The following is a 24,319-nucleotide window of genomic DNA, read 5'->3' on the forward strand; positions in this document are numbered from 1 at the left end:
CGAAATTGAACTTTTCTGGGACGTCACAATCGCCGAAACAATGCTGGCTCGTGACGTCATAAAGGAGAATAAAGATACAAAAGAGAAGAGAGAAGCGATGAAAAAAATGAAAGAGCTAAGAAATGCTTTAGGCGTCTCTGGTACGACGTAGTTAAAACATATTTTAGTTGGTTTGGTAATAGAAAAGCAAATTCAGACGTTTATATTATATATGGGTGTCTCCTTTCTAAAAGGGCAAAGGATTTAGGCCAAATGTGGGCATGTGGCCAATTACCGCAACACTCAGACTGCCAATTCTCGCGGGCACGAGTTGTGTGAAACAGAACACATGCCACGAGAGGATTAAACAAGTTACATTCATTAATTCGTTTACATTAAATTGACGTTAGATACACTGTTGTAGATTCATACGAAGAGTCGTTCCAGCGCCACCTCGCGGAGGAGTTAAATGTACCACGAGAGGTGGTTGGAAAAATGCTTGAAATGGAAGAGTTTAAGGCGCTTAGAAAGCGGGCAGAGATACTAAACCAACTCGAAGATTGCAAAACACGGATTGTTAATGCTTTAGAGATGGCTGACGTCTCGGTAACAAACACATCATATAGTAGGGTGGAAGGAGATGAGACACTTTTTCGTTCTATTTTCTCGTCCTATTTGGTAGTAAGCAAAGAACATTGAAAGAATTTTAAAACCGTATCCTCACACTTCCATAGGCCGTTGGTAATTGTTTAAAACACGGTCAGGATATTTGGATATTATACTAAAGGTGGCCAATCTTGCCCTACTCTACTTTATATAGCTTTACCATTGTAAGGCTTGCATACAACCTACGGGTTCGAGGCTCGACAATTGTGGGCGTATGTCTCCCTGGGGCAAGACACTTAACCGCAATTGCTTCAACCCAGTAGTCATTGATAGGTTGTCCAAATTGTCAGCAATACGTTACAAAGCAAACCCAAATAATTACCTACCGAGACACGATAACTCATAAGCGGCAATCGATGTATTTAACGGAACACTCTTTTTATAACGACTGCCGCTGTCGTACTTGGGGGTAAATAACATGCATTACCCCGCCACGGAAGGATAAATAAGTCTCATTTATTCGGAAGACCCGTGTTATAAATACTGTTGTTGTTCGATAACTAGGCTTTATTCGTATGTTTAATAATTAAGCACTTTATATTAAAGGCGGACGACATACCATGGGGTAAGAACGACGATATGCCTTTACCACCCGACGGTGGAGCTCCTGTAGTTTTTGTAGACCCAACAGAAGATAAGGACCAAGCTAAGCTAATCCGACAAGCGGAACAGTCGGTTATCTTGTGCGCGATAAACCAATATATTGCTGGGTGCAATTCACAGTAAGAAATACCATCGGTATTTATATGTGTTAAAATACAGTTACACAGAATGTATATCAAGGTACGTCATTTTTTATTTTACATAGGTGAGTTGCTGTAGTGTGACACGCCATGGGGCAGTGATCCTTTAACATAATTTCAAATTAAGCAATTGCCTCCTCTTTGGTAAACAGAACCCAATTACACCAGGTAATGGGCCGTCCGTTGCCCAAATCTCATGTTCTACGGCGTGCCTCGATGTAGCACCTCACTCATGTAGGCTAGAATAGAACAGACAAAGACTCCACAGTGTACACCTAACTACATTATTCAGACACTATGAATATGTCTTTAATCCCATTTCTTCAGCATTTTAATTTAATATTTGACATCCACAGAGCAGAAGATATGAATGAGTTGATAGAATGGATGTCCAACTTTGTATTTGAGATATCCTGGGATGATATTGGCATGCAACCTCTTGAAGATAGAGAGAGTGATGAGGCAGACTCTTACAGGTGGATTATTTGGTTTCAAAACAACTATTCCTATACAACAAAAAAACTTCCAAGTCTGCTTAAACAATTGAACCTTATTATTCAAGTTTTGTTAATTTGAATCAACACCTTTGAGTTTACAAAGCCGCCGCATAGTAGTTAGTAAATTTGACTCTAGCCTAGAGGTTACGAGTTTGAGGCTCGACACTGCTACCATTGTAAGTGTTTGTGTCTTTGGGAAAAACACTTAGCTGCAAATGCTACAACCTAGTTGTTACTTATCACTGTTACCAGTTTACTGAACACAGCATTAAAATTTCCAACCCTAAAAAACAATCACCCACCAAGTTACATACTTTGCAACTCATAAGCGGGTCTAAATGTATCAAACACAACATTCATATTCTAGAAACTGTTGTTGCCCTGACACCAAGGATAGTTAAGTTACATTTATAAAAAAAGTTCTAAATTTCCAACCTTTTTATACAGAGGAGTTGTCCTTGCTTTACAACGGGCCTGGAAATGCGTGAGAAAACTTGAACAGTTCATTCATCTCATGGTATCTGATGATAAATTCGACGTTTTGTCGGGAAAATTTCCGCCACACGTTGTAGCATCAAGACAGAAGAGAAATCTGCCAACTAAAAAATTATGGAGCAGGTTAATTCTAAAACATACATTGTTTTGTAACTTCTGTAAATACTGTTTCTAACAATGTTTTATTACCTTGCAGTCACAAACTAAGGATAAAATTGGAGCAGTACCAAAATCTCAGAACAAAGTTATCGGAGACAAAAAAATCACAAAATAACGAAAAAGAAAATTTCAACAGAAGTGTAACTGTTCTGCTGCCAGGTAAGCATTGAATTAAACAAGTATTTATAATATGAATGTTTTTTTTAATTAAAAAAAAAGAAGAAAATGAATAAATCTTGGCCTAAACTCTAGGAAACAAGGTGGACGCACTGTGGGACCTTATCCACAATGTCACTTTGTTGTACATAAAAGAGTGTACAGTATTAAAAGTAACTAGTTATTGCTAAAGCTAAGATAACTTCTAAGATCTGCTAATTCACTTTAACACAGGTGATGAGCCTACAAAGGATCCTTACAAAGAATCAGAGGCAGCCATTTTAAATGAAGTTGCTTTTTCATGGAAAGAAGCAACAGCTGATGTGATGTATTATATCAAGGAAGCATCCATACACAGGTTTACAAAGGTACACTAATGTATTTATCTTGGCCAAAGAGAACTTTAATGTTTTTATGTCTTACAAAGTATAAAGGTTATTTGTTATTGAGTAGCTTTATAGTTAATTATTTATTTTTATTTTTTTCTTCTCTCTTTTATGGTTGATTTTTATTTTTTTATATGTGTAGTTGATAATTTTCAGTGTCTTGGCCAAAGACAAATAATATTAGGCTACTATTTCCAGCCATCTTGCCGTAAACGACTTGAAAGAGCTATGGTGATGATGGAATTTCTACAAGCAGCTACAGAAAGCAAACTAATAGTAGCAGCGAACACTAAAACCCAATTAAAAGAGACCCAGTATACAGTAACAAGGTAGAGTTTGTATGGTCGGCATTGGGAAAGTCTTTAGAAAGGATAATGTGATAGCCTACTAACTGTAGTACCAACATATTTAAAACCAACCATATTTAAAAGTACCACCTGGCCGAAAAATTAATTTGTATACCTTTTTATACAGGGGGATTTCGGTGATCTTATGATTAAAACCCTAGTTTTAGGCCAAAACCAGTTTTACCCTGTTGTTAAGTGTCCATACAAACAACAGAGCAATGCCTTGTACTTTAATTTGTTTAGGGGTACTTAAAAAGTACTGACTTACATGCTCTGATTGGATTTTTGTTTATAAAATTTAAATTACTGGAATTGTGCATCTAAAAAGGTTAAGAAATAGATTACAAACCTAAAAACACTGATTAGTATAAATGCACCATGTAATAATCTGTTTAAGATACACAAGAAGTACTAAAATGCTCACAAATTTGTTTTGACTGTTATAACTTATAGGTAAGTTGTTATAATTAGTTAATTACTGACCTATATACTTTACTACCACAAATACTGCTTTAAAAGTTTCTCCCAAGCATAGGCTGCAGGATGAGGCTGCTCAGATGCAGAAGGAGATGGCAGAATCACAGAAGATTATTCAAGCCGCAAGAAGGAAGATAACAAGGTTAAAACGACAGGTAAGAAGGGAATATGTTTACAAGACAAAAAACTTTTTTACTTAACTCCACTGTTAATACAAATATATATGAAAAATTGCACACGTCTCTTTAACTTTTTATCCTTTTCTAATTGGTCATTTTTGGGAAGAAACTTTTTATTAGGGGTATGACATTTATATAAATACATGGAAAAAAAACAAAAAGTTAACATGTTTCGTTACAATAGCTCGAAGCAGTAAACAAAGAAAATGAAAAACTTCACAAGAAAATTGCAAATTTTCACGATCAAGTTGCAGCTTTGGAAAAACGAATTGAAGAATTACAAGAATTGCCCAACCAATCTGAATTTGATGGTACAGTGTGTTGAGACACATTTTTTATATTGAATTTAGTTTTTTTCTGCTCTTTTTTTAAACAATAATATATTCGTATGCTATTTAACAAATAGAAATAACTTGTTCCAGAGTGTAAAGAAAGGTTAGAAGAGTTAGAAGAGGAGTTTGCTGAGCTAGAAGAAGAAACAGAACAACTGAAAACAGATTTAGATAGCAGGAACATAGAGTGTGAAAGCTTCCGCAAAAAGTTAGTAATTCCTTTGCTCTGTTAGAACATATTGTCATTAATTGAAGGTCAAGGTATGATTTTATACCTAAATTATGTCCATTTCTTAATATTATAGAGGCATGGACTAATATAACAGGAATATTTAATGCACTTCACATTAAAATAGTTAACTGTCTTGCCCATGGTCTTGAACTATGAACCATGAACCCTCTTTCCAGGAAAGCTCTTCATCTGTGCTACTGTTATGATGCTTGTTTTAAAGAGACATTTTATTGAATTTTAGATTATCAGAGGAAAAAGAAATAAGCTCTAATCTTGCTGAAGAGGTGCAAGCTATGGAAGATGAGAATGATAAAGCAAACACGAGAATCAAGGAGCTTGAGGAAAAACTGTCGAGTCAGGAAAGCAACATTATGTCACTACGTCTCATGGTTTATTATAAGGATGAGGTCAGCAAAAATATGTTTAAAAATCTTTTTATGATTCTGTCAAACAGCAATGATGACATTATATATTGTAGTCTACCAGTTTCACACCTTAAATGGGGTTTCGGTTAGGTGTCTATAGAAACAAGCAGAGTCAAACTAAATTGCATTTGCCACATTAATCAATGAGGTTCACAAGGTTTGACAGCCATAGGTGTAACTGCATTTTAACAACACCACCCGAGAATATGCATATAAAACACATGTAACACCCATACATATAATAAAACATAAAACACAAAGTCATTTTCATTTTTTCACAAGGTTATTCGAAGATTAAAGCAAGCAGCAATTGAGCTGAAATCAAGTGAAAGAAGAACACCCAAGCGTCCTCCACCCAGTCCAGAAGAAGGAGCAAAGAGGACACCGGAACCGAGGAGAGAAGAATCAAAAACTGTCTCCAATAAAGAGCTCTCGGAAACGAAAAAAGAGAAACCGCCAGAGAGGGTAAAAAGATATTTGGTATTTTTTGAGTATTTTTTTTTTGTCGGTAATTGTTTCACTAGGCCTATATCATAGATGTAACTTAGGGGGTGATATCTTATCAGGATTTTTAAACCAGGAGTGACAACATATATGTACTAGCACCGCAGTTTTGAATGTGAATTTACTATTCAGTGTCAAAACGAAAAAACATATCCAATTTATATTGCATTAATCAATAAAGTTTCCTAAGTTGTCACTGCAAGACTGTCACTGCATATTTCGTAAAAATATATAAAACCTTAATATAATAACCTTTTTAGGAGGCAAAATCTGAACCAAAGCTTGGAGAAACTAAGAGTGAAACAGTTGTTATTCAAGTGACCACTGATAAGCCTCAAGAAGGTGGTGAAGATGTTAAAAAAGAGCCATCAGTAACTGAAGAACCTGTACCAAAAATGGAGACATTTCATCCAGCGAGTAGATTATATCAAGGTGGTGACTAGGCTTGAATAAATGCTATTTATTTATCCTCTCCTGGCAACAGCGGTTGTTATAAAATGTTGTGTTTTATGTGCCGCTTAAAGGACTTCTGTTCTGTATGGGTGAGATTCTAGCCAGAAGACCTGGAGTCCTGGATTTACGAAGATATAAAAAATATAAAAATTATGTTATTATTCAGGTAAAAAATCCCCCCCTCCGAAACCGGAGACAAAAGTCTTCCTTAAACCGGATGAGAGAATGGAGTTTATGGAAGAAAGGATGAGGACTCAACAAGAAATCGCAGAAGCTCATGACAAGTTAGAAAAGATGAGAAAAGAATTTCAGACTAAACTAAAAACAGCAGTTGATCAGGAAAAACATAAATCTGTAAGATGTCATGCTTTTAATAATTTTTTGGCCAAATTAATATCAAACCAAACCAGCTTACCAATGATTTTTGAAGCGCAAATCTCAGGACCCATGCCTTGCCACAGAACATCCTAACGTAGAAAAACAAAACCCTAAATTTGTTGTCAAAATTTGCTATTTCAGAAACACCCAATTTATGTACTCACAGTCACAAAATAAAAACTAAGTACCCTGTAGGTGTTGGACAAAATGAAAAATGAAGAAGAATTGCAAAACCTTTGTTTCTCTGTGAGAGATGAAACCATGAAAGTTCAAAAAGAAATGAAAAATTTTAACGACAATATTTCTAAACAATTAGAAATGATGATTGGATTTAAGGGTAAGACATAAATAAATGTAGCTTATTTATCATTGCCATTGCCCTAATAGCAATCGTTAACATACAGTTGCTTTGTTTCACCTACTTAATGCCTGTTTATGAGCTACCACAATATAATAAACGTGGGTGATTATTTTGTGGAGGATTCAGGTGTTGTATTTTTACAATACTCATCACATTTCTTTGACAAATGGATCAGTGTTGCATGATTAAATTAACCATCACCAGATGATGTTGACATTAAACTAAAACAGTACATTTAACTTTCAATTAAATTTCAGGTAAATTGTTCGATGAATCTCCTAATCCTAATTCAATGAAGCGTAGAAGAACTACAGGTGGTTTGTTAAGTGTTCAGAACACTGATACATTGGGAGGGGTTGGGGTCAAGCATCAGACCTCGGCTACGGGTGGTGGGTGCTTTAATCAAGGGTTTATGGACCCAGGAATGGGGGGTATGATGGGGATGATGGGCGGGGGCATGGAAGGTGGAATGGGGGGTGGAATGATGGGCTTTGAGGGTGACATGATGGGTATGATGAACCCCAACATGATGGGTTCTAATATGATGGACCCGAATTCAATGGAAAATTCCGAAGATCAAGAAGAGGAAGAAATTGGGAAAGGGAATGTGAATTATTGGAACAATTTAAAGTCAGCCCTCGGAGTTAAAGCTCCAAAGAAGGAAGAGGAAGAGCCTCCTGTTCCAAAGAGGAATCCGTTGGTGGCGAGAGTCCTTGCTGAGAAGCAGAGGAGGCTAAGCATAGCTACAAATCCAAGGAGCACTCCAGATGCAAGCACTGGGATAAGAGGGGATTACTCTTCCTCTTCTTCATCTACAGATGAGAGTGAAGGATTTAGGGATTACTTAGAGATGGTTGATCTAGAGCTTGCAGAAATAATGAGAGCGATGAGACCATCAGCTGGGAAGAACTCAAATAAGGAAGTTAAAAAAGAGGATGATGTTATTAAACAGAGTGGGAGTGATGGTGTAATAATAAGCTTAAATGTGCCAGAGATTGGGGTTGGGAAAACTTCTTCTAGTGAAGAAAAAAGTGAGGTACAAGTTATAGAATCTGTTGCAGTAGAGGGAAAAGATAAAATTGATCAAAGAAGTATTCAAGAGAAGTTTGTGGAGCCAAAAGCCGAAATTCTTCAGAAAGTTTTAATTGTAACAAATGATGATGGTGAAGATGAAGATAAAAAGATGGAGAATCAAAGTCCTGTTCCTAATCTTCTAACAGTAGTTGATCGGAGGATGGCAAGGCTTAGAGATCGAAGACGTTCTTCTGTCGTTCCATTCAGAGACGTGATGCAGATCGCTCGACGACAGAGCATAAGACCACCTCCTCCACCTAAAGCTGTTAAGTTTAAAGGATTTTATTCTGAGTTTGGAGGACCTTTTAAATCAAAGACAGAACTTGAGAAGAGACGAGATGCAATTTCAAGGGAAGCAGCAGTCAGGAGGAGAAAAGAGCAGCTAGAGGAGCAGGAAGAAGAGAGAAGAAGAGCAAGGAGAAAGGCAATTGCTGCGACAACAGGAATAGATGATGACCCGGTGAAACAAGCGGAAGTTTTTGTGAGAAATATATCTCTTAAGGTAAAAGTGATTCTTGTAAGACCAATTGTTCCAAGGGGAATGTTAACATCATTTCAATTAGCATTGATGTTATGAAAGTAAAGAGTTATCTTTTTTAGTGGGCCAGTGGTTTGATTGTATATATAAGTGGCTTGCGACTTTTCTGACCTACATCAGTAAACATTGCCACCAATCAGCTAAAATTTGTTTCACAAAATTGTCCTTCTAGTTATCATTGCCTCCCTGAAATTTATTGAAGTTAAAAATCTATGAAACTTCCTGAATCAATTCTGTTTCTTAGGTCAACTCCTTTTTTGCTGGGATGAATGAAAATTTAGTTGAAGCCATTGAGAAAGAGAAAAGTAGAATGAACATGAAAGTGAAAAATGCTGAGAATGAGCTGTCCAAAGTTCGAATGAATGCCCAAGCACAAATCGCAAAAGCAAAAGAAGAAAGAGACAAAAAATCAAGTGAACTAATCAAGACAAAGAAAATATTAATGAACATACTAGGAGGCAATGTAAGTGTCAGGTTATAACATGTGTTCTTTCTTGTAAGTGGGTTTTAACTTTTCATTTTGATTTAAGATGATTATTTGGTGAACTTCCTTTATATTATAACAAACGTTGTGAACAGGGGCAACTGTCCGAGACAATACATGTACATTGTCAGACTAAAGACTATAATATGGGTTTCTCCTTATAAACCAGGGCCAGACACACATGGTGTATTCACGATATAAGTCCAAAACTCCAAACTGATATAAGCTACACATATTTCAAACCAGGCTATCACCCCTTCTACCACTGAGAGCAGTTCAACAATGATCACACCGTACCAAATCATCAGTCGATTAAAACAAGCAGAAAAAGATTTAGACACTGCTCAAGATAAACTTAACAAAGCTGCAAAGAAGCATGAAAATAGTGCAGAGGAATATAGGTGGTTTATTGAAATTACTGCTTAAAAACCCTATAACACTTCAATTTAAAACAGACAAAAGTCATATATTTTGGACAATCAAATAAAAAAGAGTGAGTCAGCAAAAGTGAGGGCTGAGCAAAAAATGAGACAGCAAAAAGCGGAGGCAGATTTTTTGAAGGTTCAACTACACGAGTTAAAAGTAGGGGAAACGCAGAAATTACTTCTAAGCCTCAAAGATCACAAACTAAACATTGATGCAATCAGAAATTGTATGGACTTGGAAGAAAATGTCAAAAATGTAATGTTTTAATATCAAACTATATTTCTACATATATAATCACTATGAATAATGGGCTAACTCAGTTGGCCAAGCAAATACATTTGAGTAAAATAAATAACAAATGGAAACTTTTTTAAACATTCGAAACTTTATAAGACTGAAATGTCATGCAGACTGTGGTGGGATTACTACATCGCTCAATGCTGTTCCCTGGAGTACGATTGCATCAGTTAGTGCACAGGTATAGACAACACGCACAGATGCAGGCCTGCATGGAAAGAGTAAAAGTACAACTGGAGCAAAGGTTTGAAGCAAGAAAACGAAGACAGGGAAAAGTCTGGAATGTAAGTTTTTTGGTCCTTTTTGTGGACATGTGATGACTAAAAAGATGGTTTAAAGTGTATGATACAAAAGTTGCAGAACACCTATGTTTTAACGACTGTCTTTGCCCGGACATACAATGATAAATAAGTCACATTCATTAAATTTTAAAAGTTAAAATTAAATTTAGAAAGAAAAGCAGAAATGCACAAATGGTAGAGACTGTACCAGAGTATTAAATATACAACCTGCTTGCTTCGTTTTTGAAACTTATTATAAATTTAGAAAGAAAAGCAGAGAGAGTACAAGATGCTTAAGCAACTTCTTTCAAGATTGGAAGCCAGACAAAGTCATTTACGTCAATCATGGATAAAGAAGAGAAAGGAGAGCAGAGGAAGCAGGCAGAAAATATTAATGATGATAACCCTCCTTTTCCATAAGATAAAGAATGAAAAGAAAGATATTAACTTAATACAACCAATTATATTCAAAGGTGGACATCTTACATTTAGCGTTTTTCAAAATATATTATAAATAGGCTTTGTCTCTTTCTTTAATTTTTTGGAAGAATAAATGTAAACTTATTGTTGAGCTATACATGTCCTAACCCTGCAAACTCCTATATACTGTGATTTCAGTTGCTCTGATCTGCGATAATCTGTGAGATAAATGGAACGTACCCATAAAAATGATCTAAAGCACTAATCTAAAACATAATCAAATGTAACTCCAGGAGATCTAGGTTTTTAGACACACTTTTGGCCCATTGCCCAATTTTAACTAATATCAATATCTTTCAAACATTTTAGTCTGTGGAAAAGAAAGACAACACAACAACTCACCGGTGGCTGGCTTCACTCAGCCTTGTAAAGACATGAGGCTTGTATTTCCATACAGCAGTTACGAAGGGTCAGCTCGTGCTGCACCTAATACTCCAGTTTCAATGACAACAGAAGGATCTCAGCCACAGATGGAGCAACCTGAAAACAGAGAGGACTTTGATATTATTGGAGGAAAAGTGCCAGAGGATAAGTCTAGAGAAAAGAAGAATGAACCGCAATGGTTTCCAGATAGTAGCATATTCTGCCCGTTTTCTAACCGTTCTGGCACAATAGTTCCTGTTAACTCACATATGGACATAAAACAAGCAGCTCAAAGTCGCTATAGTAATGGTGTGACGTTACCGCGCTTGACACCGGCGACAAGGGCGAGTATTCGCCGGAATAAAAGGCCGACATCCCCGCTAGAAATGCCACGAATCGTTGAGCTCGAAGTTCAAGGCGGCCTGCGTCGGGCTAAGAGCACAATAGTGGAAAAGCTAATGACGCAGCCGCAACGGCAGTTTGATATCACACAGTCATACACAAGCCAGATACAACTACGCGAATTTGATACTGAAAACTCAGGTAATATAAAATTCCCAACAAAACTAAAACGCATGTTTTTAACCTTTTTTTCATATAAATAGTTACAAAAGTACTTACCTATGTCCATAGTACCAAAATGCGCAAATCTTTATTAAATCGCACATATTATCTTGCTTGCAGGTGCAATAACAGTTCATCTAGAAAACCATTCTTGATCCAAATTTTACAAAAATTCCCCGCGCAAACCCTACTATTTCTATGTAACCGGGGGTTAAAAATATCCATAAACTGTTGCTGCAACCTCGCTATACCTGACACTTTAATTATTACTTTACAGATCATTGCCTACCACCAATTGCTCCAGATATAACAAGACCATCTTCTATACCGAGTCCGCAGAGAAGAACAAGTAGATCTGGAACGAAACAAGCTCCAAGGAAAAAGACACCGCCCGATCAGGAAGCTTCAGTTCTGGCCAAGAAAAAGTCCAAAAGGTATGAAGACCTCCTATTTTACATTGGTTAATACGGTATCTAATATAAGACGGGCCAAATTAGGCCTAAATTGGGTTAATCGCCCAAATATGGCGTAAATCCAAGGACCTTACTCTATACTACAGTAACAAAGATCAAATTAATTAACAGCGAAGATAGGGGTATTACCAGCAAAACGACAGTCGTTATAAATAGAGTCGAATCTAATATAACAAGTCTTAACACTTTCAGATTTGACACGAAACCAACAAGTCGAGAAAGCGACAATTCAATGTCACCGTCCAGCGATCGTTCGTCTTCTGGCCGATCTACCGTTTTACCGCCAATATAATTCTCTAAAATCAGATTAAAAATTATAAACAAGCTGTGTTAATAATACATTGAAATCTTATATCATTTATTTTGTATGTAACAACAGTAAAAGCGTAAAAAGTAAAAACTGGTAATGATAAATTCAAACTGTACTCTGTAGCCTAAGCAAGATTGATGCTTTTTAACGAGCATTTTAGGAGTCTGCGCAAAAAGTTATCATTAAAATAAAATGCAAAAACGGTAGGAAGACACAACAACGGTAAAATCAATAACATTATCACTAGCTTTTATCGGTAAGCGCTAAAATCTCGGCTAAGTCTTTCTGGTGGTACAAATGATCGACAAAGCGGACATGTATGCTTGCTTGCCACCCAAGCTTCTGCGCAAGCGCCATGGAAGCTATGGCCACATGGAAAAGTAACAGTAGGCTCGAATGTTCCACGTAGCCTCTTAATTTCCATTTCGTCCATTTCGTCTAAACAGATCGCACAAGTTGTTTCAGTTATGTCTCCAGATATGCCCCGTTTTCTTTCAACGGCAGTAGGCTCACGTTTATAAGGTGGTAAGGTAGCTTGAGGATCTCGCAACTTTTGGTCATTAGTGCCATTTCGGCGGTACTGTGGTCTTCTATTGTAATTCTGATTCGTAGTGCTTGGAGTATTTCTTGATCTAGACGTATAGTGTTGAAGTCTTAGTCCTGAATGAGTTGCTACATGTCGATTTTGCAGGCCAGAATTGGCTTGAAACCCTTGCCTATTATGCCACGGTATAGGCTGTCTAACTGAATTCTGTCTTGTGTAGCTTGCTCGTGGCGTTAAACTGCTACTAGAACGTTGCTGTCTGTCAAAATTTCCATGGTTATGCCTGTAATTTGTACGTTGGTTCGCTGTCCGGCTGTATTGCGAACGGTAGTAGTCGTGGCCATGGTTTTGAATAAAACGTTTGGTTTCGTTATTCCACCATTGGCGAGGACGTTCGTAGTTCATGTCGTTGTACCGGCGTTGATGGTAAGGCACTCCACCTATACCACGATCTGTGTAAATAAAAATGCATAAAAGTAATGTTTTTATTCGAATTGCCTATATGAGTTAAAGTAAATTGTCTGGTACTGTGGGGTAAGATGAGACTCCTTTAGCACATGATATACAAATATCCTGATCCTGTTTTAAACATCTGACAACGGATTTGATAGTCGTGAGGATATGGTTTTATTATTCTTCGAATATTTTTTTGCTTACTACCAAATGGTACCAGAAAATAGAATGAAAAGTCGTCCCATTTTACCCCACCGCACTAAATAATAACAGATGTTATTTACACACAGCTATACAGATACAAAACGACTTACCCATGGTCTAATGATGTCTGACAGTTTGTACTTCAGTTAGATACTGTGGCAAAATACCTTATTCTTAAAACCTGCAAAGGGACCAACAAACTAATTAATAATAATAATTTAGCTCAACAGAACAAATATACAAACAAAAAACTGAGCTACTTAATCGATGCTACGTAAGTATTAAGCGTATAACCTGTGCTAAAACCTCATTTACTATAACTGTTTCGTTATTTTACGGCCTGCTTTTAAAACGAAACGTCAGCAGTCATATATGTAGGCCCAGTTACAGCCTAGCTGTGAATATAAATGAATCATATAACCTTTATCAGCTGATATGATATATGACGCGACCCTGCTAGCTCATAAGCTAGCGTACTGCTGTAGTTATGTGGCAGTAAAGCAGATGAAACAAAGCCCATAACAAACTTCCTTACATTTATGTCTCTAAACTGAATAAGACCGGAAAAGCTTTCTTTTCTTATTCCTTTCAGCACAGCTTCAGCAGTTTTAGGCCTGCGAAGCTGTATTTTATATACCGTACTCGCCCTACGCGTAGCTAATAAATTATAGATGCGTCTGCAGCATTCTTGCACCACACACATATACTTAGCACTATAGCAGTCTCGCGTTTTCTCTGCGATTCGAATAATACGTATGACGTCACAGAGTGACTATCCTGGTAACAATAACAAACCATTGCATGAAACAACAGTCGTCTATAAATACAACAAAACTATATCCTCTAAAAACTATTGGTTTCGTCTTAAATGGGAAAATAAAGCTAAACTGTAACAAAAAAAGTTGCAAAATTTATATAAAACGCCAAATCTGCAGAGGCCATTACCCCATTTAGCCAGTAATGCTTCGGATACAGCAATATACACGTACTTCATTCACCAAATAGGTTATCATTTAGGCTTAGAAAGTAACCTGATTTAAATATTAGGAAAGTGCTACATATAGAAGTATCTGGTTACCGTGTAAAGTAAGCGAAAACGCCCAAAACTTACAAAGAATCACACTGCAACAAAACTCCTATTATAATATAAGTACTTGTTTAGGATATAGTAGTTTTAAGGCTAACTACTCCAGCAAATACAACCTAAAATATAGGGTTTACTTCCAACATTGTACAGTACGTGTTCTGACAGCCACAACGAACGCAGCGCTGCTAAAGCAATATGACACGTATATTACTGTCAGCGTTCTGTTATGGTCAGCCTGACTGCATACATACATACATACATACATCAGAGCTTTTTACGCACGTAAGCGGATTTGTATGAGCGTGTGAGAACGTAATAACAGAGTTATTACCTACCTTTAATTGGATGAGATGAGAAATTAAAATGGTTTAATTAAAACTTAGATATGTCACAAACAATAAGGCTTACAATATATATATATATATATATATAAGAAATTTATGTTTAAATATTTATTGTAATAAAGTGTTCAAAACACTTTAAATGTAGAACAAGCCTTAATAATATTTTTAAACAGAATATGTCCTACAAAAGACAGATTACACTGCTGAATCTGGGGTATTTCGATGCATAGTACTGATAGGTAACAGCATACTGTTAATCTAAGCTTTTTCAAAACTTACAAATTTAGAGAATTGACATTTAAAGGATATCCTGATATATTCTGTGAATCTGGCCCTGATCTAACACTTATTATTGTTGTTCAATTATTGTTACATCATAACAGAATACACCAACTGCCACCAAATACCCACAAAAAAAATCAAATCTAACTAATAATGTGCCAAAAAATATATATTTTCCCAACTACTAGCAATCTAGCACTATCAGTCTCTCATTCTAATAGAACCTCAAACGTTTTGGCGTATATTTTATGCAATAAGATTTAATATTTATAAAGAATAAAGGAACAATCTCTTTTTTCTAATTTTAGCAGCCCAGAAAACACAGTGTAATTTGTTCAGGGTGGGGTTTAATTTTCAAAACGAGAATTTCATGCGTGCATAAAATATAAGGTCCGACTTTCAAAATACATAGTGAGTGTTTAACAAGACTGAAATACACAACCGCATTTGTATTGAAAAAGAACTGGCAAAAACTAGGGTCAAATTAGTTTTGAGTTACAAGGCAGTGCGTTTAATACTGGAGTAAAAATATTGGGACCCCAAGTTCAAAAGGTGATATGATTTTTTTCCATTTCTCTTCTTAAAAGAGAGGTTAGGAAAAAAGAAAAAAGTAAACTCATTGGGTGGAAAGCCACAAGTTTAAAGGGCGATTTTTGGCTTTTTCCATTTTTATCTTCTTAAAAGAGAGATATAAGGAAAAAAGAAAAAGTAAACTCATGGGGTGGCATACTGCAAGCGGTAAATACGGTATGTACAATAAAACAAAGTTCCGCACTGGTACTATAGTATGTAACGTAATTGGCATGCTGTAGTGGCAATGGTAACGTTATAGTTCATAAAATGATGGCACACGATTTAAATACACATCATATGCTAATATAATGCTGTATGAAAGGCAAATAACAACCCATAGCCAAACATATTACAATTTTAGGACAGATTATTAAAAGTAACGATTTTTACTCAAAAATGTATTTGTTCAGTTTAGGCTAAAGGTGATTTGCTACTAGTAGTCATAGACGCCACTTTAGGGGTGCCTGGGGTGGCATGTCACTCCAAGTTTTAAAACAGATGTAATATAATGTGTTTTATAACCCATTTTTTTATATTTTAATATACATTTTACCTTGCTGTTATGTGTCTATACAAACAAACATAGACAAAGTATATTGCATTTGACACATTAATCAATGAAGTTCCCTATGTTTTTCGCTATGAACCCAACTGCATTTGGAAAAAAATGTCAACCCCTGTTTTGTTAAAAATTCAAAAGCGCGACGCCTATGCTAATAGTGTATTAGTAGTAAAATACTAATTTAATGTTACATGCTTATACAGTTCAAGTGGTTGGTCCGACATGGAAAAATGGGTATTTAGATACAGAAATGAAAGAGTGTAGTTGTATTAAGTTGTACTCATTAACGAAAAAAGTTAAAAAATAAGAGAGACCACATTCAATTAGTAGTGCAAAACACTGAACAAAATAGAAGAGAAGTCACATGATCAAAAAGAAAAAGGCTCTTGTGAGTTGTGACAAAAAAGAGATGTTAACTGTTTTTTTTTGGTTAAAATTCAACTAACCCTTTTTAAATAAAAATTTATACCTAAAAAAATAGGCTTTTGCAAATACAGTTTATAATGTGATATAACCCAAATTGTTACAGCATAGAAACTTGAAAAGTTATTAAATATTCAAAAAAAATTCATATAAAACACTCAACCAATAATTGAAACAAGATTTTCACTTGGACAAAATGAGGAACAGTTTAGTATTGTTATGTTGTTACTAACATACATATTTTGAAGGCAATGATCTATATATGTTTACACTTAGCTGTATATCATCAGTCATGAGAATGAGGTTCCCCTATTGGCATTGTGTGTAAAACTTCATCAAGTAATTGGAGGGCTCTGTAATAAATACGGTTAAATGAGTGAGTGTTAAGTTATTTATTCTCTCATGGTGAGGCACCGACACTCATTATAACACAGGTGTTCTGTTTCATACACCTCGTGCCACCCTACGAGTTACCAGGTATGTTAGTGAGTAAATATTTTTTAGTTTATTAATATATGGCTGACAATTTAGTTCTAACCCAGTGGTCATTTATAAGTGGGATAGAACCCATTATGTGTTACTATGTAGGACCTCATTTACATAGAATCAAATTAAAACAGAAAATAGCCTTGAATTGAAAATTAAAACAGAAAATAAGATTTTGAATACAATACAAACACTTACCTATGCAGTTGTATTTCTATCCAACAAGGCGTTTGTTTTATATCTTGTCGAGGGTAGTCAGGCCCCCAGCCTTTTACAAAACTCATTCTAAGAATACAAAGTCTACGGAGATCATCCACTCCTATGCCTGCAGCTGCTGATAAACCTGGCAGACCTGGAATTAAGATCAAATGTGGATACAGTTGTGAACTAATTATGATATAAGTGTAATAAATTCTACAAATCTAACTCTGATCTGGTGCTTATAGAGTTATTATACAGTAAAAGTCCGGCAAGACTTCATCAGAATCTGTCTTGCTAGATGACGGACGAAACTTCGAAAATAAACTATGTTTTTATACCAGATGGGCCATTGAAAGATTATTTACATTATGCCTGGTAGCAGAAGTAACACAAACACAATACAGCATTTGACCCTAAAAACCAACATTAACGGAGTTAAATACAATTGGTACAGCTAATAGTTCTTACCTATAGCAGGGGCTATTCCACCTACAGAACCAGGTCCAGGTATATTCCCTGATACAGCAGCAGCTTGTGCGTTTGCTGCTGCTGAAGCTGTGTTAGCTTGTTGCTGCATCTGTCTATGGCACTGCCGCAAATCAAAAACCTGGAGGTAAAAAATAGAACCTTTGTTAAAAAAATTAACCCGTATTATTTAAGTTTAAGGGTGTTGTGAATGGAGTCACACTGTTGGCATGTATTGTAGAATGTACATCCCTGGGTGTTGGGGTAATGTGCCAACTCTGGCCCTAATCTCTGGGTGTTGGGGTAATGTGCCAACTCTGGCCTAAATCCCAGGTCCTACAACCTGTCTTGCTATAGTACTTTACCCATTTAAATACCTTCAACCATAGACACCATAGAATATATCCACTTACCTTTATATAAGCATTTGGGTAGATTTTATGAACTGCATCCCCTGGTGACCTGCCTGCTTCCCTATCAAGGTAGTAGCTTTGTACAAATACTGCATGATCACTTAAACACTTCACCCAAACGTCCCCCTCTCCATGGCACACTAGCTGGACACCTTTGCCGATGTGTAACCTGGTAAGAAATAAGTTTTGACGGTGCTCATGTATTTAACTAGGCTTGGACATACACATACTAAATATGCATCATGTTTTTTTTGTGTTTTTAGCGAAATCTTGGTTAACACAGGCATAGTTAGTTGTATTCCTAGTCTCCTAGTTGTCAAACATGGATTAATAAGGCGAAAAATTTAGCCTGCCTGTTTGTATATGTCTTAGGTCCCATAGAGCGTCATGTTGTATAACATTACTAACGTAAAACAGAACAGACTGATACAGTTAGGTAACCAATGAAAAAAACACCAAAAAAACCTTGCTTTTTCTGATGCTTCAGTTCTATGTACGTTTGATAGCTGACCAAGACAAAATCTGTTGCCACCTGTATAGAAAATAAACAGGTACTAACTGTATTATAAGCGCCTGCCTTTAGGCAGAGTTTACAGGTAAAGACTTGATTCTGCTACCAATGTGGGCGTATGTGTCCTTGGGCAAGACACCTAATGGCAGTTGGTTCTATATGGATTCTCTAATTGTCAGCCATACACTACATCCAAAATAATCACCTACAAAGTTACATACATGGCAACTCCTAAGGGGACACAAGGTGTATGAACACCTGTGTTAAAAGGACTGTCCTTTTCTGCCACATGGGGATGAATAAGTACCATACATGGTAAATTATAAGCAGGCAAGAAGTGTATGAAACAGAACACCTGTGTTATGTATAATAGTAATAATACAGTATGTCCAACTCACCAGAAGGGTCAACATAACCATCCACAGTAACAGCTGGACACGAAGATGGAACTTTAAATGTCTCACCAACTTGTACGTCCATCTCATATGCAGTGATTGAACACCAGAACTCGGGGCCTGGAAATTATAACAATATATTACTGTAACTGTATTTTTATTAACATACAAAATATGAATAATGTAACTGTAAATTTGGCGAATCTGAGCTTGACTTGTTGCTCATAGAGTTGGACGATTTGTAAAAAATTGCAGTAAGAATCTGGTGCTATGAAGGCGTAACAGACTTTTAGCGGAATACCTGGTATAAAAACGAAGTGTATTTCAATTGTTTCGTCAGCTATCTAGCAGACTTAGTCAGGAAAACTTCAGGAAATCAGATATAAAATACATTTTTATACCAGATAATATATATATATATATATATTATGCCTGGTAGCTAAAGTAACAGAGGGTAAGTTAAAATACCTGGATGTGTGGATACTGGTAGGTAAGGAACATCATTTGGTGAATAATAAGGTGCAGTCATGGGCGTGCTCATTTCTGGTGTGTATTTCGCAGTGCTGCCAGCTTGCCAACTCATGTGTTGATCTGAAGTGCAAGAAAAAAGATTGGTCAACACAAATTTAACATTCATTGTTTTTGTTGTATTTTTTGTTAATTTTAAAGACTTTTATTCCACCTGGGTGAGGTCCTGCTGCATGGCATGACCAGGGACCTAAGATTTAGGGCAGAATTGCCTTATTACCCCAAGTTATTGAACATTTTCCTATATTTTTAGCATTTATGCATCTTTTCAGTGAGCATTGGGACTTTAACTAGCTAACAGCTAATATTCTACCAACAACCAAGCAGTAAAATAAATTTACTTCTCTGACTGTATTGTATAAGCTGTTGCGAGGCACTGCCAATAGCTTGATTAGGGTTCACTGGCGCGCTTGAGCTAGGTGTAGAAAAACTGGAAGCTCCAGGAGTATATTGCATCGTACCAGAGACAGGGCCATTGCTAATGCCATTCGAGGTACCTAACAGACAAGACATGGATTTTTTATTAAATTTTTGGCGAAAAATCCTGCATTTTGTTGCTACACTGGGGTAGCAGGGTAGACATATCTACTGTGAAATTCCGTGCTATGGGACCATGAATGGTTATATACAGACTAAACAGTGGGAAATTTATAATATATATACGTAAAAAACAAATTTTTAGGGGCAATTGGACAGATCTTTTTGGGATGAATTTTGGGAAAATCTCAATTTTAAGGCCTATCTAAAATGCACTGACGCGGCTACAAAAATCCCACCTGCTTTAGAGGTACTAGTGTATTCTTCTGAGGCTTGATGTTGTACAGGTCCCAATGGCATAGCTTCAGCCTTGCCCTGGTTCATCCAGTTCCCTTGCACGTCAGTTATCTTTAAATCTTGGTAATCGTTGGATACCAAGGGAGCTGCAGCAGCTGTATGAACATATGACACATTAATAAGTTAAACTCTTTTTTTGGTCAAAGATAAAGTAATAAACTTCAATTGACAGCTAAATATTGTTTTTAGCAATTTTGCACACCAGTTTTAGGATTAAAACAGCTTTTACCCTGCTGTTAGTGTCTATAGAAACAAGCAGGGCCAAAGTATACACTATACAGTATTCGCCACATTAATCAATGAGGTTCACTATGTTTGACGACTATGAGTGTATCTGTACTTTAACAATGTCACCCCAGATTTCGTAAAAAAAATAAAAAAAAACATGACACCTATGTTTTGTTTGCACTACATGAATGTTCAACCGTAGCAAAAGTATAAACAATATCAAAACACTTACGTGTATGCTGTAAAGTGAGTCCAGATAAATCAATTCCTGGCGAGACCACTCTATCATAGTGGTAGGGGTTAATACACACCGAGTCGCATTTCAAATCAAACGCGAATTTGCAGACTTTTAGGTGTTTAAGCTCGTTTTTGTGAAGATCTGGCCATCGCCATAAACGGGCATATATAACATGGGGGAAACCTTTGCGACCGGCTACCTGTTAGATACAATGAATGAATAAATGTAACTTTTTCTCCCGTGGCAGGGAAAAAATAGTCGTTGTAACACTAGTTTTCTGTTTTATAAACCATGTGCCCGCTTACAAGTCGACACAAGTGTAACTGTGTGTGGATAATTGTTTTTTTTTGGGAGACTTTATAAATATAGGCTAATATATATAGGCTAACCACTTAAGGGAAATATAGGCTAACCACTTTGCCATGCCACCGGTTAACATGTTCTAGCTTAACAGTTTAAATTTACCTGCAGCCTTCCATCCAGGGTTCTTTGTATAGTAACACATTTAGAAGGGTGGGCACCACTAGTTGTAATGGCGGTTATTAAACTTTCTAATTCGTCTTTTTTCTCTTTTAATTTTTTCACCAAACTTTCGATTGCTCGCTTCGCAAAAGATTCACTCTCCCCGCCTTGCCTAAAGGTATAATTTGTTTCATTAAAACGTGGTAGAATTTAGCCTGATGGGCATTAAATTTGCATAAAACTAAAATGTTTTTAAGAATCAATACATGTATATATATATATAGAATTTTTTTTTTTTGTAGGGATTATCATTTTGTACAGATTTCCGTTTATATTTGTTGATTTTTAAGTTGTAACACAAGGGCAAAAACTAAAACAACCTTTAAGAAATGTCAAATAATAACCTAAGTTAAAAAAAAACGAATAAAATATGATTCTGAACTCGTGAACTAATTATGGTTTGGGACTTGGCACTTTTGCATAAAATATAGATGACAAATACTGCAAACACGTCAAATTTTTACATACCGGTGGCACATAAGACTATGTACAATGCTTAAACACGCATCATTTGACGTCGTAGGGTTCTGCATTGTATTTGCTGGTCTGGATATCCAGGCGGTTTATTCTAAAACCACACACAGTCCAAATCACACACTAACGCCTGCGTAATGTTACATATAAATTAAAATTGGCTTTATTGTATAATTTTCTTAGCTGGGCAGAAAAAAATACCCTAAATTATCTATTATTTGTTTGTTTTTACAGGTGTGCTGTTTTGTACGTACTTACTTCGTGCTCACTGCCTTGCGTAAATTAACTTTTGATTCACTGCCGAAAGGACTTACAAACGCACATTCGGTTCGGGACCGCCAGTCTCTTTCTTTGGCAGTTTCACTACAGACGACGTAGGTTTATAAAATCGGAAATCGAAGTAATCACACGATTTACACCTATGCATGCAACACACGCATACAGCTCAGTGTTTGTATATACAATACAAGATACGTAATCACGACTGTCTTGAACGAGCGGTCGCGGACATCCAAGAAATGTCTTAATACGAGGCCTCTATTTTGCGATTGTGAACGAAGGTACTCACGGATTTAAAAGTTGAAAACGTTCTTGTTGGTTAACTGCCATAACAAAGTTAAGTATTTATTTTGTTTTTACGTAGATATATAGTTTTGTCCAAAGCGATAAAAATTTTTTTTTAAAACCAGAAATTTTGTTTTAATCTCTTTGGTTTTGTCTGCCAAATGGCATGCCAATTTTCGTGAGGGTGTATAACCACGTATTAAACTGTAATAAATAAATTCCATTTTCGCGACAGTTCGGCATAAAAAATAGCGGTCGGTGGGCTAAATCAGAGCCATAGAAAAACGTCCCTATTGCGTAAGCCCCAAATAGGCATACACGACCCAACACCGACCATTTCATTGCTTCCCGGTGGGTATCGTGACCGTCAATTCCCGCGAATCATACAATTGGAAATCGAAGGGCAACCTAGTAGAACATATAGTAGGCTCAACGATTATTCGTGGCGTTTAAGCTTTACAACCACGAACTAAATAGAAGCAGTGAACCGGTTACACATATAACTATATTATTAAAGACCCAGTTATCTAATTATTCTTTTCGTCAGCTGATAGCTTCAGTTTAAACAGCAGGACGCATAAAATTAATAACAGAACTTACCCGGAGCTAAATTTCAAATCAACTGCATATTTTCACGTAGCAAATATAGCAAACACTGATAAGCTTCCCTCAGATGTTCTTATACTCGAATATAAACTAACCAACTTACCAAGTAGTGTATAACCAACTTCTTAAAAGCACGTCCTAACAATTAACGCCAGAATAAAAGCGCTGGAATGTACGAACCGACATCAAGAAAAACAGGCCGAGTAACTAAACACAGCAAAACCCAGTCAATACATTTAAAGTTACACTGCCATACCCTTTAACAAGTTTTTCTGTACTAGAATATTTAGTAAGCTTTCCGATTAGTATAGGAACACTAAAAAGCTAACGGACTGTGCGCGTGGATTTATAGTTCTAACCTATTTTGAGCCGAACCGATAAAGATAGCGACTAATACCGACCGCAGAATAATTCTTTTAATATTTTTAAACAAGGAGACAGTAAAACTAAGCGAGTCACACTAGAAAGTGGAAAAACGCTTCAGAATTACGTCTTCTTGCTTTTTTTAGCAAAGCACAAGAAAAACTTGCACTCAAGGCGGATTTTGGCGTTAAGACACCCAAGAAAAACTAGCGTTTTAACAGGTATACAGCACAACCCAAGAGTTGAGCTTTAAACTCAAGAGAAAAGACGAATCGTATTATCTGCTGCGGATGAGAAGATCCATGGTTGGTGAGGATGGAAACAACAATCCAGGACTCCAAGGTTACGATCTACTTTGTGACCTTTCAGTACTTTAACCGGCACGATTAGCGGATTTTGCATTAAATCACTGTAGGATAGAAACAAATAGTTTACGATTTAGTAATATGTTAGTAAAAGTTTTATTGATTAAGAGTTTCTGAGCAAGATATATCTAGTACTGCGGGGTAAGATGGAAACCATCAGCACACAACATGCCATATTTCCCGATCCTTATGCTCCTCGACTATAAAAGAGAATAAAAATACGAATCATCTTACCCCAACCTACTAGATTACAGTAAAATAAAAACATTCAAAGGTTTAAAAATGTATCAATGCATGTAACTTACTTTGCCTTTTAATGCGAGGATAAATAAGTTACATTCATTCATTCATTCATTCAAAAAAAAAAAAATGGGGAAAAACATTAAAAATACCTGTATACCATCCCATGGCTAACTACAATTGACCCATCATCACCAGCTGAAGCAAAAAGTGGATATTTTCGATGGAAGCAACACGCACGTATAGCGCGTTTATGATAACGCATTGTGCGGTATGGCTTGGAAGATAGGTCCATGTCAAACCATGAAAGACGGCAGTCGTAACTCCCAACGATCAAGTTATCACCTGTGTGTTT

General features: G+C 36.4%; 4 protein-coding genes across 7 annotated transcripts in view; 1 reads left to right on the forward strand and 3 right to left on the reverse strand.

Annotated features, from left to right (window-relative positions):
* LOC149734890 (uncharacterized) lies at positions 1-12,187 on the forward strand. Its single transcript, XM_089879533.1, has 25 exons — positions 1-140; positions 404-585; positions 1,192-1,367; positions 1,745-1,864; positions 2,333-2,503; positions 2,577-2,698; positions 2,930-3,063; positions 3,280-3,410; positions 3,964-4,060; positions 4,269-4,395; positions 4,507-4,624; positions 4,890-5,055; positions 5,356-5,538; positions 5,838-6,009; positions 6,197-6,384; positions 6,604-6,745; positions 7,027-8,345; positions 8,626-8,844; positions 9,112-9,266; positions 9,321-9,546; positions 9,702-9,872; positions 10,135-10,342; positions 10,659-11,255; positions 11,554-11,710; positions 11,942-12,187. Exons 1-25 carry the CDS (start codon positions 41-43, stop codon positions 12,039-12,041), a joined length of 5,481 nt encoding a protein of 1,826 aa, XP_089735659.1. The 5' UTR covers positions 1-40; the 3' UTR covers positions 12,042-12,187.
* On the reverse strand, positions 12,087-13,531 carry LOC149734891 (uncharacterized). Its single transcript, XM_089879526.1, has 2 exons — positions 13,371-13,531; positions 12,087-13,055 (listed from the first exon to the last, which is right to left on the reverse strand). The coding sequence occupies exons 1-2, from the start codon at positions 13,372-13,374 to the stop codon at positions 12,310-12,312; spliced, it is 750 nt and encodes a 249-aa protein (XP_089735652.1). The 5' UTR covers positions 13,375-13,531; the 3' UTR covers positions 12,087-12,309.
* Positions 13,532-15,303: 1,772 nt separating this feature from the next.
* LOC149734892 (SMAD family member 4-like) overlaps positions 15,304-24,319 on the reverse strand; it is a 44,705-nt gene continuing 35,689 nt past the window's right edge. The window contains exons 2-13 of one of the 3 annotated variants that reach the window (XM_089879512.1): positions 21,821-21,956; positions 21,296-21,464; positions 20,825-21,029; positions 20,307-20,459; positions 19,881-20,027; positions 19,471-19,593; positions 19,006-19,122; positions 18,562-18,628; positions 18,097-18,265; positions 17,687-17,825; positions 17,216-17,369; positions 15,304-16,884 (exon numbers count right to left, since the gene is read on the reverse strand). In XM_089879512.1, the coding sequence (XP_089735638.1) occupies positions 16,818-16,884; positions 17,216-17,369; positions 17,687-17,825; positions 18,097-18,265; positions 18,562-18,628; positions 19,006-19,122; positions 19,471-19,593; positions 19,881-20,027; positions 20,307-20,459; positions 20,825-21,029; positions 21,296-21,464; positions 21,821-21,885 (1,575 nt within the window). In that variant the 5' untranslated portion in view covers positions 21,886-21,956 and the 3' untranslated portion in view covers positions 15,304-16,817. Of the gene's footprint in view, positions 16,885-17,215; positions 17,370-17,686; positions 17,826-18,096; positions 18,266-18,561; positions 18,629-19,005; positions 19,123-19,470; positions 19,594-19,871; positions 20,028-20,306; positions 20,460-20,824; positions 21,030-21,295; positions 21,465-21,820; positions 21,957-24,319 lie in introns of all 3 variants that reach the window. The other 2 variants (XM_089879510.1, XM_089879513.1) reach the window with 2 other exon arrangements.
* The window catches only part of LOC149734893 (ribosome biogenesis protein bop1-B-like), a 36,618-nt gene continuing 35,689 nt past the window's right edge, over positions 23,391-24,319 (reverse strand). For both annotated transcript variants that reach the window (XM_089879501.1, XM_089879500.1), the window contains exons 17-18: positions 24,117-24,309; positions 23,391-23,768 (exon numbers count right to left, since the gene is read on the reverse strand). In XM_089879501.1, the coding sequence (XP_089735627.1) occupies positions 23,615-23,768; positions 24,117-24,309 (347 nt within the window). In that variant the 3' untranslated portion in view covers positions 23,391-23,614. The remainder of the gene's footprint in view (positions 23,769-24,116; positions 24,310-24,319) is intronic.

This window comes from Ciona robusta, chromosome 6 (genome assembly GCF_009617815.1).
Source record: "Ciona robusta chromosome 6, ASM961781v2".
NCBI lineage: Eukaryota > Metazoa > Chordata > Ascidiacea > Phlebobranchia > Cionidae > Ciona > Ciona robusta.